General features: G+C 32.6%; 1 protein-coding gene across 29 annotated transcripts in view; it reads right to left on the reverse strand.

Moving 5' to 3' along the window:
• The window catches only part of RIMS1 (regulating synaptic membrane exocytosis 1), a 165,082-nt gene that overhangs the window by 104,705 nt on the left and 42,802 nt on the right, over window positions 1-17,575 (reverse strand). For 12 of the 29 annotated variants that reach the window (XM_014547387.1, XM_014547398.1, XM_014547396.1 and 9 more), the window contains exons 13-15: window positions 17,111-17,236; window positions 15,506-15,568; window positions 12,062-12,151 (exon numbers count right to left, since the gene is read on the reverse strand). In XM_014547387.1, the coding sequence (XP_014402873.1) occupies window positions 12,062-12,151; window positions 15,506-15,568; window positions 17,111-17,236 (279 nt within the window). Of the gene's footprint in view, window positions 1-4,706; window positions 4,791-12,061; window positions 12,152-15,505; window positions 15,569-17,110; window positions 17,237-17,575 lie in introns of all 29 variants that reach the window. The other 17 variants (XM_014547376.1, XM_014547372.1, XM_014547394.1 and 14 more) reach the window with 3 other exon arrangements.

The following is a 17,575-nucleotide window of genomic DNA, read 5'->3' on the forward strand; positions in this document are numbered from 1 at the left end:
CAATAAAACACTTACAGGCATATTTTAGAACTTGTCTGCTTCTCCTCCTACCCCTAGTAATTTCTATGAATCTTTCTAGACTCAGTGGGAGTTTACTTCCTCTGTTAAACTCTTAACTCTTCCTCTTCTCATCTCCTAAAACTTAATTATTTATATATTAGATTGATCATCACAGGAATTGATGATGCTGATGGCAACGATGATGATGGCTCTAATATCTAACACTTGCTGCATGTTAGCATGATCAGTATACCTGCATTGTCTCATTTATTCACACCAATCCAGCCAGACAGGTACTACTCTTTTATCTTATTTTTTAAGAATAGGAGATTGAGGCTGAGAGAGGTTAAATAATTTGTTCTAACCCACATAGCTATTACATGTCAAACCATGAAATGAATTGGGTCCGTAATAATACTATCTGTGAGCACAATGCATCTGTGGCATAAACAACACTGGAACGTAGTAACTAAAAGCTTTGATGCTGGGTCAGACTGTCTCAGTTTAATCTCAGTGCTATCTCTGTCTAGAAGGGTAATTTTAGTCCAGTTACTTAAACCTCTCTATTACTGTTTTCTCCTACTGCAAAGTGACAATATTAATACTACCACCTCACAGGTTTGCTAATTTTAAACGTATCAATATTATGTGGTATTTGTATTTCAGTAATGATAGTTTCATACTATGATGTAGAACAAGGATTTGTGGTAGTGATAGCACTGCTTAGAACAGCAAGGGGTAAGTGCTTTAAACATCTTATTAAATCAGAGTCAATGCTTCACAACTGGGAGATAAATACACAGAAGTTCATACATCTAACTTTTTAATTGCTTTCGTTTTTAACATTCTTGTGAAGGATGTCCTTTTTTAAAAATCTTCAAATGCCATAGAAACTTACTTTATTGAATATTATTCTAAAATTTTCTACAAAGGATATGTCTTTATAATTCTTCTAACCACTTGGAAGAATCCTCAAATTGAGTGAAAATGATATACACTTAAATGTGATAATTCAGTAAAAAGTGAGAATAGAGAAAAAAAATTTAAAATTCTAATGTATTTTCTACCCCGAATCCTAAGTTATAGCTGAGAATATATTATATGCTTGAAACATAGCTCTTTCTAGAGATAAATAAAAGCTTGTGCTATGTAAATGAGGAAAGGTTAGAAAAAAATCAACCTATATTTATGTATTATAGTATTGAAACTATTCATGTAATCATAAAATACATCACAGTGAAATAAACTACCTCCTACCTTAAACTAGTCCAAGTTCCTTGTGGTTAGGAACTGTGTCTGATTATTATTGTAACATCAATACCGAGCACATAGTAGCTGTTTAACAACTATTTGTTCAGTGGATGGTTAAAAACAGTAATATTTTGAGTCCTATAAGTTAAAAAAAACCTAACTAGGGCTATAAAGCTCAGTTTACATAAAATAAATTTAGAAATAAAACTTTGCATTGTTTACTGTGCTTCAGTGTATTATAAAATACCATAAATAAGAACTGCTCTCTGGTTACTGCCTTATGAATAATGAAGTGTCGGCCATTATTACTGGACCAATGTATGTTTCTCATGATTCAATAAGGAACACAGAATCAATTTTAGAGTCTAACTAGTGTCTCGATTAGACTTCAGCGAGTCCCTCTACAAGTTTATAGAAGAGAAAACTAAGCCCTAGAAAGTTTAAGTGACTACCTAAGGTAATTAGTTGGTGAGGACACTACCATCATATCCCCATGTTCTTAGGTTCTCTGCCCACTCTACCATCCAGCGACTTTGAATTATTTAATGTTTACTGAAGGAATCCCTGAACAGAAGTGAATGACACAGAGTTATACTGTTTCCATCATATTTTCTTACTTTGAGTTTTATCATGCTTTTGTTCTATTAAAATTTTTTATCATTTAATATAATTTATCTTTTTTATCATTCAAATATTTAATTTTGAATGTATTAAAATACATTTTTTTCTAACTTGCTACTCACAAATTGTGGTTAATCCGAAGCCACAAGTACACTGACGTTTTATTATGATTCATAAGTAGTTATTTACATATAGATTGACAGAAGTTACTACTCATATATTAAAATAATGTCATTTACAAAGAGATACTTTGTCATTGGAATGATATTCTTAAGTCTCAACATTTTTAGTAACAAAGATGCAAGAAAATTTTCACTACATTTTTAAAGCCAGAACATTCCTTGAGGCTACAAATTTCTATTTTTTCTCATTATTATTGTAAATATCCTATAACTTTAAGAAATTATTCCTATATTTAGATAAAAAATACTTCCCTGTTAATTCAAAACAAATTTATTGAACCACTTCAGATGACATCAAGATTGGTTACTGGTGAAATTCAATTATTGAGAAATTACAAATTGTGAGTGTCTGCATACGATGAGAAATAAGAGGTCAACTAAATGCTTTCCAACTTACTAGAAAACTCTCTTAAGCAAAAGTTTACTTTTAAAAATTATCTATTATTTTCAAAATTGTCAATAATGGCCCCAATCCAGGATATCCAAAGACTGATTATATGAGTTGTCACTGATTTTAGAATATTTTCCAGCTACCCAGGACAAAAGTCATCTTATCTATATTCACTATCTTTGAATATGATGCCATGTTCACTTCATTTGCAAAATGGTAGAAACTTCTGAATGAGTAAATAAACTGATAAGAGGTGAAATGCAAGTGTTAAGTTTTGCCAAGTGGTTGACATAGTTAACCTCATAATTTAGCATTTGCCGATGAAATAATTTCTTATTTTTATGGTCATATGAATTCTATAATAAAAACTTATTGCAAATAATTTTCTGTTCCCTACAGTAACAAATAATAATATCAAGGTATTTGAAATATACTTTTGGTTGAACAAAGATCTCTCCACAAAAAAGTCATAATAAAAGTGTAAAGAATATATTCATAATTATGTATTAGTAAGAATTTCCTTTATAATCTTATCTAAAAGGGATATTGCTGAACCTAAAACCTATCCTTAAAGTTATATATGCAATCTATGAAATAAATAACATGATTCATAATTCATATGTCTTTAAATGATAACTAATTTTCATGTATATAAGAACTAAAAACTATTATTTGGATTTCCATTTTGCTCAAACAAGGCCCAGATAAACTTACATTTATGTTCATTACAAAAACTATCATATTTAATTGTCCTGTACTCAAACAGTGATTATATAAGATTAAATCCTCTGACTCACTTGTTTTGGAATAATTGAAAGGCTTCCCAGAATTGCTTTTTTAAAAATGAAATTGTAAGTTCCTTGATGGCCAGGACCTTAGCATTTATAAACACTATTGTAGCTTTAGCCATTAGAATAGTAGAGGCACGTTAAGTATTTGTTAAATGAGTGAGTAGCAATGTGGATATAAATTTTTATTTGATTTATACCATTATTTTATATTCTTATTTGAAAGACTTTAAACTTGTAATATTTTTAGATGAAAGATTTCACTAATTTTTCTAGTCCCAGAAATTTAATCCTATAAATCAGATAGCAGCAGAAGAAATAACTTTTAAATCCAAAATATATAAATATAAACAATAGTAAGAAATGATAAAATATCTCAAAAGCCTTCATAAAATAGCAGTTTGTGATCTTTTCCAACATTTGTAAAGTGACTTATTAATTTGTTCTGACAGTGTTTAATGTTTCTTTCAAGTCGAAATCCTGAAGATATATGGACTATGGATACAGAAAATAAATGATATTACTCTTAAATAAGGTCACAATTACTCTGCTCTATACACACATACTTAAAAAAAAGAAACCAGTACACTGGCATGACTAGTTATTCTATTTCTGAGATACCACTTATACTATCTACTTAATAAAAATCAACAATGTGTTAACTGAATTTCTGCTTACACCAAAAGAGAAGCATCCAAAATACCCAATAACCCTTTGTGACTTAGTCAGGAAAGATATTTAAAGATAATAACTATATTAAAATATAACAAACACCATAAAACAAGAGAACTGAGTTAACTATAATTGAGGATAACAAACCAATAAAAACTATATATCGCAGCACTTATGATATATCAGAATAAAGTGGATTCAAAGCACGGATGCTATTTTTAAAAAAACTTCTTTGTGGACTGACCCTAGCCCTTGCAGTATTTGGTGTAAAAACACAATATTATATATAAGAACGAGGTGTTCCACTCTAAATCAGATATTTTTACGTATACCCCAAAGCCTGTATTTTATTAATAACAAGCTTATGTAGTAACAAAACAAGACAACTGAGACTACACCATCAACCAATATAACAAAGAATAGGTCCGGACAGATTTTTAACATATTTTAAAGCACCTGAGAATTTTTATTTATTTACATGTAAACAAAACAATAGTTAAATATGTTTTTAGAAATCAAAAACTACGAAATAAATGTTCATCCTTAAAACAGAACTCTTCCACTGGAATCAACTTTGTGTGTTTGCACACTGCCATTCATTTCAGGGCATGCTACCCTCATTGAACTAATTCTGAGGTGCTTTATTAAAGCTGGATGCATTTATTGATGGAATCACAGCACATCTGGCTCTTGCCCCTGAAAGGAAGCATGTCATAACCAACATTGCTCTTGGTTATCCTTCACTTTGTGGCCGACTAGCCTTTTGAAGCCACTTGTCTGTGAGGAGGAGGTGACTAGTACCTGTCATTCTCCGGAGAAGCATGCTGGATTTGAATCCTGGGACTAGGAGGTCGTCTCCTATCTAGGGAGGGGGACCATCTACCCCTGTTTGCCCAATGAACAAGACAGGAAAAAACAGGACATTTAGTAACTCCTAAAATAAAAGAACATATGGAACAGTAGGACTGGAAAAGCACCCCAAAAAGGCAAAGTGTAGATTCTTTGCTCCATAATTTATTCTTCACCTTTACAAACTTTGGAAAGACAAATTGCAATATAATATTATAAGAAAATAAGATCTGAAAACTTTTAAGGGAATAAAAAACCAATTTATTTGTGAAAGTATTTGAAATCTATTGAATGTAATTTTGTCCTTTTAAAATGTACTTGTGTTTTTATACCTATCTATACACACATACATATGTATGTAACTTTAGATTTTAAAAAGATGCATCTTTAAGTATCTGCCTTATGTTTGAATAAAACAGGTTTAATAAGCCCCCCGGTGCCTATTTGATACTACGCCTTGAGATTACTGGATCAAGTGGCAAAGGTGAGGTGTATAGATTTAATACAAAGTAGAAACAGTTTAAGTGGAAGAAATCAAAATGTTCTCTAGTGTGTAATCAATGACATGAAGAAATCATTTGTGTGGATGCTAGCAGTGAAGTCTTAACAACTTTTCTTGGGGGAAACTTCAGTACTAATTACTGAAATTTAAAAATTATGAAATTTAAAAATTACTGATGAATAAAAACGAGAAATACAGATAGGCACCATCCTAAAATAGCATTACCTTTAATAAAAAGTGTAATCTTTACTTGCAAAAGTAGTTCTCCATTGGTTAAACAGTTGTCTTTTTTTAATTTCAGCATTTATAATAATACACGTTTTTGTGATTAACATATAGACAAGTATTTGAAACTTGGTTCATTCCTTTGTTAAACTATTTTGATATTCTGCCTGTGTATAACCACAAATTAGAAGCCACTGGTCAAAAACTTAAAAGTGGCAATCAGGGACTGAACAGGCCCGATTTGGAAAATTTTGTGTATCAGATATAAACACATGGAACAGGATAATTTCTCCATATATTGGCTTCCTCATATGCAACAAGGGATAACGAAATGATCTTTAAGAACTCATCTAGCTGTAGGATTTTTTAATTATCCAAAGTAGACTAGCCCTAATGCTTCAAAAAGAAATCCAGCCTTTTTTTTTAATAACTTGGCTAATTGGGTGTATTAGACAATTTGGACAAAATCAGCAAAGGGCTGCTAACATGTGATCAGGATATCTGAGGTCAGCAGGTATTTAATTCGGAAAGCCCCTTGGAAGCCTGTGCCTAATCCATCAGCTCTAGGTAGACAGACTCGGCCTGACTCAAGCAGGGCTTTGAGGAAGCTGTGAAGCAAATAAAGATATTAAACAGCAGAATTTGGACAGAAGGGAAAACTGTGTTGCATGCATTCTTAAATGTGTTATATGTTTGTAACATTAAAAACATTTGACATTAATTTTAAATTACATAATTATTTAAATAATTGGTCAATCCAATATGAATGCTTTAAAATGTATCTTTTTACTTTACTGGCTTTTCTTCTCCAAATACAAAAAAGAAAAATATTTCTCAAATAAGTGAAAACAATTACAACTGTAGTGTTTCTACATTGCTGTATTCAGTTGTGTTAAAACTTATGGTATTATTGAAAACACAAAAATAGAGTTATGTATTTTTGTAAAGTAATAATGAATATTAATTCAATAGGATTATGAATAACCTTGCTTCCTGAGGCAAAATTCCAGTCCCTGTGTTGTTTTTTTCAAACACAAAAGTAAAGAAAAATGCTGTAATTATTGAACATGCAGTGAAAGCTATGAAGGAAAAAGGTGTACACTTAGAAACAAGCAATTGTGAATGCAAGCCATTAACAGGTAATTTTTAAAAGAAATATTTAGCATACTTCATGTATATTTGTACACTCAAAGTCCTTCTGAATATGCTGATAGGTAGTACCAAAATAAGAACTGTCTTTGCTTTTCCCTTATATATTTTATATCAAGGGAGTTGAATCAATTTATACCTAATTTCCCCCCAAATAATAGATATTACATACATTTTAGTATCTTACATTTGTGAGCTGCAAATAGGCTAGAATGTTTTATATGCTTTTAAAATATATGCAACTTCCTTATCCTTTCCTTCTATCACACTAAAGAAAAGGACCAAAATCAAAATCTTTGTCCCCTGTAATTGAGCCATACACACAGCTTCAAACATGGCAGGCTATGTTGTAGTTATTAATCATGAAGTTGAACTAAACCACCTCTTCTCGATTTCTCTTTCCCAAACAGCTTGCCTATAAGTTACATTATTAGTACTTTAATATCAGGCATTCCAAATTCATTAATTCATGAACGTCTACCTTGTTGGGAGCCCATCCTTTTCACTGGACCCAAAATAAAAAAAGGTTACCTTGATGTCTATGGGACTAAATTAAAAGGCTGTGAGCTCCTTGCATAAGGCAGTATAGTGTTGTGTTGTGCTTTAAGAGGTACATCAATTATGCATAGCACAGAATATGTAATCAATAAGTATTTATAAATATTTAAGTAGATAATAAGGAGATAAGGCTCTAGGTTTTGTGGTAATACAGGTAAGAAATAATGAAAACCCTAAGAAATAAATAGTAGAGAGGGGACCCACTGATGAGACATAAAAGAATTAGAATTGACAGGCCTCGGTAAGCAATTAAATGGTTCTCATATTGTGGCTTTTCCTCCACCACTGATATACCTTAAAACAAATGTGTATGCATTTAAGTGTGTAGTTAATATACACACTTTCATATGTACACATCTTTCAACAGTGCATATATCTTGGCAGAACATGGCCAAGCAACTTCATTATCTAAAAGAGAAATTACATGGAAATATGAATCAGTCATTTCATAAATAGCACAATCAAAATATTTGTGAACTATTATGATATTAGAAACCAAATCTGAACAAATGATTCCCATGATTCATTTTAGTCCAGGGGGAGGTATAGTGTTAATAAAGGTTTTATAAAATATTTGGTTATTTGACTTGCATTTGTGAAGAATGAGTGGATTTTTAAGTGGATAACAAAGGAAATGGGGCATTTTAATTTTAATGGAAATAAAACTAGTGAGAAAAAAATTAATACAAATTATTAATAGAGATTAGGAGGAAATTTAATGGGATCAAGAGTGACAGTGGAACTGGAGATGGGCTGTAATGTGATCTAAGTGAAGTTCTGTTTTGAGTATTTTCAAGGGAATTGGTAGAATTCAATGACTCTGATGCGAATGAGGAGCAGGAGAAGTATTTCCAGATTCTGTGGCTGGTGACAAGTCAAGACTATCAGATGTGAGAAAATTTTAGAAAGAGTTAACATTTTTCTATGAAAAAATGTAAGGGGAGATAAGGAATTTGATTTAAACTTTGGCATACACAGGGTCAGGCAACCATTTATCAATTTAGGCCTAATACTCAGGGGGAAGGGCTGGCCTGGCCAATGGCAGTGGAGTATTATCTTCATATGCACTGGAGTGGAAACTTTTAATAGAAATATAACATCAAGGACAGAATTACTGGGGCAAAAGAGAAAAACTGAGGATGGAGCTAAAAAAATACATAACTTTATAAGATAGGAGAGGAGGAGATACTTGCAAAAGTAGACTGTGTTAAAACAGAGGCATACGAAAATCTGTAGAGGGTGCTTAATGAGAGGAGAGGTTCAAATGACAGGGTGGTAATGTAAAATGCTGCAAGATGCTGCTGGACAACTAAGAAGCAGATGTAATCTAGAGAGGAATTTCAGCACACTGGCTGAGGGGGAAGGGGCAGGAGTCAGACTGCAGGATTACTGGGAGGTAAAAAAAGGAGGTAGTAAATATAGACTACCCTTTGATGAGCCTTCAGTAAGGCTATGGTTTTTATGAAAAATCAAGGAAGAAAATGAAATATCTGAGAAATGTAACTGTTCTCCAGTGACTCTAAAAATCAGTGTCCCTGAACACTTAAACAGTGATTTGTTTCAAAACCTGGGAAAGGTTAATACACACCAGTAACTTACTCCTTCCCAATCAGGGAAAAAGGGAGAATGAATGACCTCAGACAGACCTTGATAAAGATAAAAGGGAAGAATAGGGACTAATCAGGGAAAAAGGGAGAATGAATGACAGACCTTGATAAAGATAAAAGGGAAGAATAGGGACCAGACCTTGTAAACATGCAGTGTTATTTGCTAGTGAAAAGATAAAGGAGTGTCCTTACTTATTATAAGTCTTCAGTAGGATATAACTAGTCTTTCTAGATCTTTTATGGTAAATAAACTCAACATTTCTTGTTATATGGGTCATGACTGAATTGGGGAATGGGATAATCCACAGTAATTTTGTTATTTGTGTACTCAACAGAATATAAAATGGAGGCGCTCAAAAACAGAAACAGTGCTTCTACATGCATTATTTGAAATGCATCTGTTAACCTGGGCCACACCAACCTAACAGGGGAGAAAAGGTGGATCTGAAGGTTTTGGACTCCTTCAGAAAAAGAATATGCCAACTGTGCCTGGTGTCCCTTCACTTTGAATCATTAGCGAAGTATGCTGTTGGGCATTAAGTCTGATTTGACAATTTCATCCTTTGTATTAACACAAAACTTCATTTGTTTTCAAAGTTAGTGAGGACACTTCAAAAAGAGTATTAAGTTGGTATAACAGTGTATAAATATTCATCAAAATGGCTTAAAGTCAGATTAGCAAAGTGTTTAACTTAATAGTTCACAAGGTTATGGAAATATGTTATTTTAAGAATATGAAATTAGGTTTTAAACATATTTTCTCTAACATTTTATCCACTATGCATATATTAGACATTGACATAAGAAACTTTCTGTTCAATCAGAGAAATTAAGTAACCTGGAGAACCCTCTAGCAGTGGTTCTCAACCTCTGGCCCTTTAAATACAGTTCCTCATGGTGTGAACCAACCATAAAATTATTTTCGTTGCTACTTCTTAACTGTAATGTTACTACTGTTATGAATCGTAATGTAAATATCTGATATGCAGGATGGTCTTAGGCGACCCCTGTGAAAGAGTCGTTCGACCGCCAAAGGGGTCGCGACCCACAGGTTGAGAACCACTGCTCTAAGGCTTAGAGTCTAAGCCTCCCTGTTCATACTCTCTGCTCATCCTGTCTGGGAACTTTAGGTACATTTTCCAAAGAGAAAAATGTCACCACTGTTGATACTATTATGTACTGCTTCAAATCTGCTTAGGTGTGGGCACAAAAGGGCACTTGAGGTCCATATCCTTCAAACCAATAAGCATCTATAACTTCTATGATTTTCTTTATGAAAACATCTCACTTTATTTCCTTCTTGGCAACAAAGTAACCCAAATAAATTAAAAATCATGATAATATCACTCCTTGCCCCCTTTCATTTTTTAATAACAAATTTATTTTTATTTGATGTATAGAATGAATACAGGTTTTCAATCACATTTTTGTTTTTCTACCAAATGTAAGTATTCTCACTTAGACTTCATGATGACTTGACCTTCATGATGACCTGACCATGTTAACTAGGGCCAGATTAATTTTCTACAGGTTGAGCTGTTTCAAGGGTATTATCTGAGAGACTGATTTGTGAACTCTGTGGCTTCAGTGTCACAAGGAAACACATGCCAGATAATCTTCAGTACGAAAACAGACTTGTGCTGTCCAATATGGCAGCCACAAACCACATGTGGCTATTGTAAAAAAAAAAAAAAGGAAATGCAAAATATCTCATGAATGGTGTTTAACTGAGTACATGTTAAAATTATAATATTTCAGATATACTGGGTTAATTGAAGCATTAAAATAATTTAAGTTTAAATAATCTCAATAAGGCAATTAGAGAATTTTAAATTACACATGTGGTTTGTATTATATTTCTATTAGATAACACTGACATAGATGGTATCAAAAATGTTAGAGTGGTGTTATAGTCAGAAGAGTCCACTGATTTAAGCTATTTATGCCCTTGTTTAGTACTAAACATATAACTTCCTTATATGTTTCAAAACATATAAGGAAGTAATAAGAACTAAAAAATTTTTTCCTCACTACTATTGTATTTATTTTTGGAGTTAATCTGTAACAAAATAAAATAAAATACTATTTATTGTGCTTTTTGAAGAGTCAGTATATAGTTATTTCAACTAAAATTCTACTACAAATGTAAAAAAATACAAAATATAGTTAATTTTATTTTTCATATTACAAATTTTACAAATATAAAGAATACAAAATAAACGGATTTTTAGTGGAATCTTACGAGGATACTAAAAAATGAGTATGTAACTTGTACCTATCATTCCATTGTATAAATAAACATATGATAAATACGTGAATAGAATAAGACCAGTTATATTGCTAAAGAAAAGCTTTAAGCAGTCTCTGAAGAAGAAGGGTGTTACATTAGCATGACTAAATATTTTTCTGCAAGATTTGTAGACTTAGTATGCAAATTTCCACTGGGTAACTTCTAACTGAAAACAGGTAACAAGTATAACCAAGACTATCGATTATAACCAAGTTTACTGGAACAGAAAGTTCCATCATAATGGAAATATTAGCTGCTCACAATTAGGATGCAGTGTAACAATCACTGAATACATCTAACTTAAAATTAGAATCATTTACTAATCAATTAAAAGTTTTAAGCAAAATTGTGTGCTTACATATGCATACATATATTTTTTATGTATTTATTTTTTAAGAAATCAGGGAATCTATGGTCAACATACCATTTTTTGTTATTAAAATATAACTTAATGCAAAACTTGTTCTATATCAAAGAGCAGATTGGCTAAAAAGTTAACACAGATGCACAGGGGAAGGATTCTATCTAAATAGGTTTCTTATGTTTAGGTTACAGAAGATTGTTGTTGAACCTATAAATACTATTTATCAGTTGGACTAATAGAAAAATGATCCTCCCCTTCAGATGACTCACTGGACCTTATCACATCAGCATACGGAAGGCGCCCTGAGTCGTACGTAAATAAAACAACTAAACAGCAACAGAAGGGGAAAGCGGCAGCCAGAAGCAGCTCCGAATTACGCCACACCATTTGCAACAACATTCATGGAAATATGTGTATATGGGCCCTTGTGTTTATCCAAATACACATATCTCTCCACAGACGTGTACAGTAAGGGAGGGAAACATGTAGACAATTAGCAAAGTGAACATGAATGTATACATCTGCAAGACTCACATGAAACAAAACAAAGTGATTAGAAAAAAAAATCACTAGTACAAATGATAGAAAATTAAGAAAGTCTTCATTTTATACCTTTCTCGTTCTGGTGAATGCAAACTAGTATCTGGTCTCAAGCAGTTGGTACTAGCACTCCTAGCCCTGTCAAGGGAGGGCTGCAGTTCACTAGTGCCAGTGCATTGCATCCAATGGTAGAAGAGAAAGACAAAGAAAACAAAGAAAGGAAGACCATGTTAGAGAGTAAAGCATAAAATAATGTCCCCTTTACATAAAATGTAGAATCACCATGATTCAGTTCACAAGGGTGTGAAAGAGCTGACAGGATGATGGTGCAAAATTTTGTTTAGAAAATGAAACTAAACAAAGATTATGCTTGAATTGCTTTGCATAATTTTTTTAAAAAGGGTCTCAGACTGAAAAATGAAACCAAATCACACCTGCTTATGAAAAAAAACAAACACAAACACACAAAAAACTGGATACAAAAAGCACTACAACAAAATGCCTAAAACTTCATTACCAAAAACAGATGCCACACCAAAACAAAATGAAGGACATCAGAGGAGAAAAATTTTACAACTCAGCTATTTTGGTTCACAACACTAGACAAGGGAAGTGGAAGGTAAGTCTTCCACATGTTCTTACCTAACCAATATTTCATCAATAAATCTCAATACTTTTGCGTTAAAACAGAAACGATGACGGGGAAGTCCTGTCTAATCACTGATTTGGTTTGAGTATGTGCAGGCAGAACTGAGCTTCACAAATTAAAATCATCCAAAAATAAAATAATATGAAATTAATTGTTATAACTAAAATCAACAGGTAAAACAAGAAATAAATGACAAAGAAGACAACTAGAATTCTGACATTTGAGTAGGACTTCATTTAGAGGAATCTAGAATTCATGTTTTATAATTAAAACTATTTTTGATACCATTAATTGAATGTTTCTCTGTGTATAATTAATTTCAAGGAAAATGTTAATGCTTTATTAGAATGTAAATTTGCTGTCTTTAATAGGCAAAGGATTCGTTTGTAACTGGGACTCACTGTTATGGCTCTTACTGTAACTATCCCAGTGAGAACCATTCTGTAATAAAGGCATCTTGGGTGGTAAGGTTTTATAATGCCTAACAAGATGTCTGGAACGTGGCCACACAAACACGCAGGAAACAGAAAGATATATATGAAGCAAATTTTACTAGGATATGAAGAATGTAGGTGGCCTATAAAGCTACAAACATTGATGGATATTTTGCTGTTGATTTTTTTCTCAAAATAAGCAAAATACTTATTTGAAGGTAGGAATAGAATAATTAAAATATGGAATCATAGACATCTGTCTTCATAATTAAGATAACTCAAAATTATAATTTAATTCCTTCAATTTGAAAAAATCTGCTAACTACTCTATATGAATTACCAATATTTACACTTACTATGTAATTATTGATTTAATATTATATCTGCTTCCATGGAAGTCAACAACTCGTAGCTCAAAGTACTAGCCAAATAATTTATGTGATCTAGGAATTAAAATATGACTAAGAGTTAATATTCTAATAAGTCAATAACTGACCAACGTTTCAGGGACGAGGTTGATCATGGTACTCAATTAGGTTACGAAAGGAAATGGCAAAAGATCAAGAAGCTACTCTAGTGATGCAAGTTATTTCATTATAAGCTTCTAGATCTAAAACTGACCATAGGTATAATCTATAATCGGAAACTGGGTGAGATGGGCATTAGATGCAAATCAGAATATGAAATCTCATGCAGCAAAAAATGACCAAAACAAGGCCAAACTTTATCTGAATTCCTTTAAAATCAATGAGGGCTTCTGAACTATCTATACCACCAAGAGCAAACTAGGTTGTTAATCAATTAATTTTTTGGTAATTTAATAAATTGCTCACTGTGAAAGTCCATTTTGGCTTACATTAAAGTATGATAATAGAGAAGGGAATAACATTTGCTGAACACATCATAACATCAAACACCCCACTGGTTTAGCCATGTGTATACTACTGGTTGAATCCAAGGAAAACTCTTAAAGTTTCAGTTTAAAAATGTATTCGAGTACAATGTTTGAGCACAAACTGAAGACAAATTTTACTGGAACTAACAATTCTGTCTCTTTACAGACAATAGTCTTCAACTCCTAACCTTAGGAAGCTATCCTTAGTAACAGGATGCTATATAACTTCTAATCAATTGATTCAAAAGTCATTTTTTCAGGAACAGGGATCAGCATAGGATGGGACAATGAATGGAAAACAGCATACAATTTACAGTTTGAAGGTTTAAGTTACCGCCATGGCTTTGCCACTTATTGGCTGTTAACCTGGGTAATTCAGGTCAAGTGGTTAAGCCTTTTTCTACGGGACGCTGTGAGTATTAAATGAGATCACAGGTATAAAGTATCTAGTACAGTCAGGCAGCCACAGTATTTTCTGCTCAGCATTACTTTCTGAGGATTTATTTTATGAAAAAGAGTTTGATGGTTAAGTGATGTGAGGAAAAATGGCTTAAACAATGAGAAATTTCTTTAGTACATGACTTTGTGTGCTGTGCATATTAAATCTCCAGGGAGGGGCTTTAATTTGCAATGTTTCCAAAATCTGTCTGAGTAAAACACTTTTATTAGTGGAACATCACACAGGACTAATTTCTCAGAACATATTTTTGGAAAAACGAGTTTAGTGGAAAATGTTGAATAGACCTGTTTTTGAATTCTTGCTCTGTTCCTTATCAAATTAAACTTTCTTATCATCTTTCCTTATCTGTAAATGAGAATAATAATATCACATAGTTACTGTCAGGGAATTGAGATAAAGTACATTTAATACTTAACACTGTGCTTGATACTAAATAAAGGTTATTTTCCTTGTTTAGCAAGTCAGACATCCTCTCTTTATTATGAAGGAAGTTGAAGCTCAGCAATTAAAAACTGTAAACAATCAACACAATCAATTTTTCTCAAAGTGCACATAAATCACAAAAATAGAAAAATTACACAAAAAATAAAATAAAAATAAACTGGTAAAGGTTTTATGAATGGCAAACAAAATATAAACAATAGTAGATTGTTTAAAAGGAAATTTAAAAAGGCTAAAAGAAAAAGCAAACTTATAATCATGAAAACAGTAACAGTGCCATGCACAGTAGATCAGACCTCTTGTGACTAGACAGGTGTGTGTGTTGGGGTGGGGCTGCGCACAGCGAGCACTTAGGATTTTAATTGCAGAAATTGGTTCCTCCGTTTAAGGAATGTGTAAACAGTTCTGCAGAGGCTCACCAGTCTCTGTATTTTTGAGTCTACAAATAGAAAAGTCGACTGCCTGAATCAGAATTAAAATATATTTGGAAGCTTTTCCACAACCTCCATATAAAACGAAACAAATTTTGAATACTTGGGAAAATAATGTTATGTACCACTAGGGAAAAGACGGAAGAATAGTAGAATGGAAAGAGAGTCATCACACACAGTTAGCATTACCAAATCCCTGTATTTACCTGGTAGTATGTAGGCATTCTGCACTTCGTCCTCGTTTTGCTCTGGGCAGCATAAGAAGCTCACTGCACAGACAGGATGGGTGGTGAGTGAAACAGATAAATTATGAGGCATTAAATGACATGGGATATGCCAATGGTATGCCGATGAAAACATGAAAAGGGAAGAAACCAGATTGTCTGCACTAGCATACTTGCTTGAGAAGTTAAACAAAACATGACAGTATTTTTAAAAATTTAAACAATAAAGTACAAACATTATGGTCAAAGTCCTAGCTGTTGCTGATTTGCAATTGTATTTCAAAGTGATCTTACAGAATATAAAAACAAAACAAAACCAAGCCTTCCTCAAATAAGACACAGAAATCTATGTCCAATTCTAGACATTTGGATTATTTTAATAACTTTTGAAAGGCCTATAAACTTGGCCTTTCTCATAATAATGGGAACCCTAATTTTTTTTATTTCTTTTAAGCAACTTAAATCATGATAGTTTTGTTGGCTTTTATAGCCACTGAAAATACAGTATTACATATTATGTTTCGCCTTAGCAAACCAAGAGTATATTAAAATAGGACTATTACACTTTAAACTTGATATTTTTATACATTCAAGTTAATTCAACTCTATTGAATGCCCTGGGCAGGAAGTCCTTTTTCTCCCTCCTCACCTAAATTCATGGTGGTCTCAGTGATTGTAGACAAAGAGGCCCTCATTCAACTCAACCCAACTCAAGCTGAGCAGTGTGGAATCCTATTCCTCAGAGCAGCTCCTGTCCCAGTAGCAAATATAACTTCTCCCTCTGAAGGTCATGCACCTCTTCCCACAGTAGGATGACAATTAGGGAGGTAAGAAGCTCTACCTGAATTCTGTATCCTTGATTACATGGCAAAAAAATCAACCATTTAGCATTGCTATCATTCCCCCTACTCCTCCCTGAAAGTTTCTCCATTTCAAAAAGACAGAAGAGAATATTCAATAATGTGGGTATTATAAAACCTTAAATCATATCCTGAGCTTGTGGTCAGGCATATTATTACAGGTATGGTCAGTTTGGAAAGTAAGTCTGTGGGTATGTAGAGTCACAATGCAGATTTTTAGTAATTATGTCCAGGATATATTTTTAAGAATCCACCTCAATATTTTCTACTTTATAGACATTTTACGGAAATATATTTTATAAAAAGTAGGTATATAAAAATATTATTATTGATGTCCTCACAGAAACTCTGCAATGTTATCTATCCTTCAGATGACCGCATCTAAAAATTTTAATAATATAAAATACATAATTTTATAATTACATAAAAGCAACCCAAAGGCTACAATCAACAAAATATAAAATATTTGAAGATTGCTTTTGTGGGCTCACTTCTATGATCTAGGCTAAATCAACAATAAATTGTACATTAGAAAATAGCTAAACATAGCATCTTTATTTTTTTTAAATTGCCTATATTATGACAATCTAATATTAGCCAAGTGAGAAAAATTCAATTTTGAGTGATGAATTACTTTTACTCTCTAATGTACTATGCCAAGATATCAACCATACATTAAAACAGAGCAAAAAAAGTATAATGTTGAGATCATAATTTAAACAAATACCTGTCTTGTTCAGATAAATACTGACTATCCACATCTCTGGATCTGTGATCAACTGGACTTCTAGAGGCATCATGGTGTCTGGTTGGAGAACGTGACCTTCTTGTTGGATGAATTTCATCTAAACTCCTAAAATGATTACAAAAAATCCATATGCATCAAAGTGGATCATCTTCCCAAATCAGGCAGGCAGACTAACAGGGAAGAATTGACAATAATTGGCAAACAACTGACATAGCTAGAAAAGCACTGGGATCATAACCAAATAACTATTTCATCAGTGACTTATAAAGACACTTCTCTATGAATGCTCTGTTTTTCCAACCTTCTTTTGCAATTCTATCAAAAAGGCCCATAATTTTATCTGCTTACTTGATTAAAATTTCAGTCAGGGTCAGAGGAAATAAAGCAATATATTACTTATAACTTATACACTTTCCCAAGTATTTAATGTACTTCAAAAAGACA

The sequence above is a fragment of the Myotis brandtii genome, unplaced genomic scaffold (genome assembly GCF_000412655.1).
Source record: "Myotis brandtii unplaced genomic scaffold, ASM41265v1 scaffold471, whole genome shotgun sequence".
NCBI lineage: Eukaryota > Metazoa > Chordata > Mammalia > Chiroptera > Vespertilionidae > Myotis > Myotis brandtii.